The sequence below is a fragment of the Nipponia nippon genome, unplaced genomic scaffold (genome assembly GCF_047370975.1).
Source record: "Nipponia nippon isolate SJK-2023a ecotype South Korea unplaced genomic scaffold, ASM4737097v1 scaffold_8, whole genome shotgun sequence".
Classification (NCBI taxonomy): Eukaryota; Metazoa; Chordata; class Aves; order Pelecaniformes; family Threskiornithidae; genus Nipponia; species Nipponia nippon.
This window is the reverse complement of record NW_028262402.1, coordinates 24,539,363-24,543,655: the sequence shown is the minus strand read 5'-3', so window position 1 is coordinate 24,543,655 and position 4,293 is coordinate 24,539,363. Positions and strand designations below refer to the sequence as shown.

Sequence of the window (4,293 nt, the reverse complement as noted above, 5' to 3'; positions counted from 1 at the left end):
CAGAGCCATCAGACGATTTTCCCCTGCCCTGACAGGCTCAGGCAGCCGGGACTCCCAGGAGGCGTGCTCGCAGCAGCAGAGGTGAGCTGTGCGGGGACATCTCCCCCGGGGGAGCTGGGAGGGTTTCCTTCTTGAGGGACCTGGGCATTTCTTCCACCTCTCCCTGGACCAGCCAATGATGGTGGCCTCTCTTCCCTTTCTAGTGCAACACCTGCTCCTGCAGCTCTGGTGAGAGGGAGCGGCTCAACATCCCCAGCTCCCCCAGCCCACCGCAGCGAGTGGAGAACATGGCCACAGAGCTGGAGGACCACTGTCCCATCTGCCTGGACAGCTGGGAGGAGGCCAGCTACGTGACACCATGCCTCCACCAGTTCTGCTACCCGTGCATCCTGCGGTGGGCTGAGAGCAAGCCCGAGTGCCCCCTCTGCAAGAGGAGGATCCTCTCCATCATGCACTCGGTGTGGGCGGACGATGACTTTGGGGAGCATGTCATCACACCATCTGCGGCGTCAGCAGTCGTCGGCCGCCAGGCAGGAGGCGCTCCTGGCCGTGCAGCTGCCCGCAGCCCTGCAGCAACAGAACCACAGCCTGTGGGGATGGTGCCCAGGGCTCCTCTGGGCGGCCTCCAGCCCAGCACGTGGGCATCCCTTTTCTGGGACCACCCAGCTCTCCTCCAGCCCCTTCTGACCTGGGTGCGTCAGGAGCTGCAAGCGATCTTTGGCAACCAGCGTTCGCGGGCAGCCATAGTGGAGGACATCGTCATGCCCCTCCTGATCCTCTTCGGCCTGGATGAAGATCTCCTGGTCCAGCTGCTGGCGGCCTCCCTCCAAAACCACGCGGCGACATTTGTGCACCAGCTCATTGATGTCGCCCTGCAACGGTGCAGCAGGGAGGCCCGCCGTCTGCTGGGCCTGGAGGACGGCCATGCTGGCGGGGGCCGGGAGGGCAGCCCTGCGCCTGCCCCTGGCCCCATGGCCTCCCGAGGAGGGTCTCCTACACCTGGCCCGACCCCCTCCAGCAGCTCTGAGGGAACCAACACGGACGAGCTCCCCAGCACCTCAGCAGCTGCCCTTCGTGGGGGTGCCGGCAGCCCTCCCTCTGCCCCCGTTCCTCTCCCCGGGGAGCATGAAGAGCCCCAGGAGGAGCCCGACGAGGCTGTGGCACCTCCATCTGCCTCCAGCCGGGGCAGGGAACGCTCCCCTGGGGGGCCACGGCAACCCCCGAAGAGGAGGGCCGGCAGCCCCGAGGCCTCTTTTCCAGCCAAGAAGAGGCCACCCCGCCGGCAGCACTAGAAGGCGGCCCCAGGTGTTGCCGAAACCAGGGCCGGGCCAGCAGCTGGGGCGTGCGCTGGCCCTCAAGGGCTCCCGGCCCTCTAAGTCTAACTGTCAGGCAGTAAAAGAAAATAAAGGCCTGAAAACTGCAGAACAAGTCTCGGTGTTGCCAGCAGTGCAGGTGGCGTTGCTGTCCCCACCCGTGCTGCTTTCTCCCCCTTTTCCTGGAGCTGTGCCCACCGTTTGCTCTCCTTGTCCTCAGCAGGGCCCCACGGGGCTTCTCGTTGCCCTGCTTTGGCTGTTATGGGGCTGGACCTGTGCTCTCTGGGTGCATCTCTCCCCAGAGCACAGCGCCGTGGGTCTTCGCCTTCTACTCTTGCAGGGCCCCTTTCCCTTCGACAAGGTACCATGGTGCCTGGCCCTGTGCTCTTGCAGGGGCCCTTTCCCCTGATTCGAGTGCTGTGGGGCCTCGCCCTATGGACCTGAAGGGCCTCTGTGCTGGTCTGAGCACCACTGAGTTGCATTGTCTGGTCTTGCTGGGCACTCTTTCCCCTCATTCAGGTGCTACGGGGACATGAGCCGGGAAAGATGGAGATGCTGCTGCCCTCGAGCACAGGCTTTCTTCTCACTCTTCCAGATCCAGCCTTGGCGCTGGCATTTCTTCTCCTCCACGTGGAAAGGACCCCTCTTTGGCAGACGGATGCTGTCAGTTCCCCAGCACCCCTCACCACCACCCCCACCACCCCTCCCCATCGCACGCTCTCTGCAGGACTTCCCCTGCTGCGAGTCAACCCCGCAGAAATGGCAGCGCGTCTTATCTGTGCTCCCCAGGGCCCCTCGCCCTCCTCTCACACACCGCCCTGGGACCCCTTCTGCAGCCAAGCCGGCCACGCAAGGTGAGGGGAGGGACCGACAGCGGCTGCTGGGTTTGGCTCCAAGAGCTGCTGCTTGGCGCCAAAGGAAGACACAGGTCCCTATGACATGGAAGGCCAAAGCTCAGCTCAAGTTGAAACTGGCCAGCTTTGTGTCAGACAACAAGAAAGGGCTTTTTAAGTAAGTCAATAGCAAGAGGAGGAAAACACTGGGCTGACACTTGATGAAGATGAACTGGAACTATTCTATTCTATTCTATTCTATTCTATTCTATTCTATTCTATCCTATCCTATCCTATCCTATCCTATCCTATCCTATCCTATCCTATCCTATTCTATTCTATTCCATTCCATTCCATTCCATTCCATTCCATTCCATTCTATTCTATTCTATTCTATTCTATTCTATTCTATTCTATTCTGTTCTATTCTATTCTATTCTATTTTTTACTGCGTATTGGTTGAAGAGATGAATGGACAATTCATTTTTAACAGTGTTATGCTACATTTTAAAGACAGTATTTATTAAATGTCCAAATAAAAGAAACCGTGCAAGGTAATGAAAGGCATATTGTGATATATACCAGATAGAAAAACAAAAAGCTATACATTAAGTCAAAATACCAGGGAAATAAAAAAAAAATCTGGAAGGGAACCTAATTGACAGCCATTGGGAACAGCAATCCATCAAAACATGAGCTCTTTTTAGTCCAAAATTGTGGAAGCATGTCCACACTTTATTTAAGAGATATGCAAAAAAAGGTAGGAAGACTTGTGCACTATAGCAGGATGCCTGTGCTGCACATTAAACCATTGAGTCATAGCTGCCCTTGATATTTAAAGACATCCTATGCACCAGAATGAAAAATAGGGTGGAGTTGCACCACTTTCAGATCTCAGAACACGTTTTTAGATAGCAAACTTTACAGCAATCCATCTTATTCCTGAGCACAGCGATAGTGACACATGTTCTAAGGTAATAATTCTTTCTGCATCTGTAATATTTTTCTTCTCAAATGGCTATGAACATTAAAGAAGATTCATCACATAACTAATGTATTAAAACCAAAGGTAATTTTGTGCTGAACTATCCACAGTGTTGTACCAGAAACACACCAAAACAAAACTAATCAATTACAAAGTGCTCTAAATAGTAAATTCTCTTTGCAGCAGTTTGTAGTATATGGAACCCCCCTTTTTTTTACATATTTATCTGAGATTATAAACAACCTGTTTTAAGGATAAAACAAGCTCACAACAGATATGCCTAAACACAGAACAAATAAATACAAGTGACAACGTAAGACCGAAAGGTCTTGAAAAATATTTTTCTCTTGCAAACAGCACACAATCAAATGAATGCTGTTCTGAACAGTTACCTGGTCAGGGCCAGTTAGTGGTTTGGTTAACAATTGAGCTGAGTTAGGCAACATGACAATCACATTGAAAGAAACATGGCCAGAGCACTGCTTGACTTCAGCAGCGATTTTGTTTGAATAAACTGACCAGTTTGGGAACTGTGTGCCTACATCCTCTAGGTTCCTTTGGAAATCTGTTAAGTCCCAGTCTGATTGTCAGGCCCAGGGAAGGTTTGTAACGATCCCAAGGGTGAAATTAAGACACAAATGAGGTCATATGCCGCCAATCAGACGTTTTATTGGATAAATATAAAAGAGTAAAGCGATGGGAAAGGCAGGAAATACTAGGAGGAAATTAAGCAAGCATTCAGAGAGATAAGCAAAGGATAGTCACCACCATGGATCCAGCGGCATCCCGTTGGTCCTCAGTCTTCAGTTTTTCGGTGGTGGATGGCCACACTCAGGTTTCGTTGTGCCGTCTTTTATCTGATGTTGGAGAGGGGGTTTGCCCTCTCGATTCTGTTTGGTTACCCAGGGCAACATCACGTACCCAACACATGCACATCTACTGGTGGGGCAAGTGGCCTGACCTGGATACCAGTTGGTGTCCTATTCTTGGTGGTGCCTGACAAGCCAAAGAATGGCCTGCTGCTTCAGCAAGTTTGCACAGGTTTCCTTGCCAGATGGTGGTACTTGATAAGCCAAAGAGTGGTCTGCCTCGGGTCTTGTCAGACAAAAGAGTGGTCTACTGTCCGGTCTTATCAGATAAACACACACAAGCAAGCTTTGAG

At 52.5% G+C, this 4,293-nt stretch overlaps 1 protein-coding gene across 1 annotated transcript; it reads left to right on the top strand.

Annotated features, from left to right (window-relative positions):
* Positions 1-266: 266 nt before the first annotated feature.
* Positions 267-1,292, top strand: LOC148050521 (E3 ubiquitin-protein ligase Topors-like). Its single transcript, XM_087742504.1, has one exon. It carries the CDS (start codon positions 288-290, stop codon positions 1,290-1,292), a length of 1,005 nt encoding a protein of 334 aa, XP_087598630.1. The 5' UTR covers positions 267-287.
* The last annotated feature ends 3,001 nt before the right edge of the window (positions 1,293-4,293 follow it).

What these genes read in the sequence shown, in the direction of transcription:
- LOC148050521 (XM_087742504.1), top strand. Translation starts at nt 288, where the DNA reads ATGGCCACAGAGCTGGAGGACCACTGTCCCATCTGCCTGGACAGCTGG.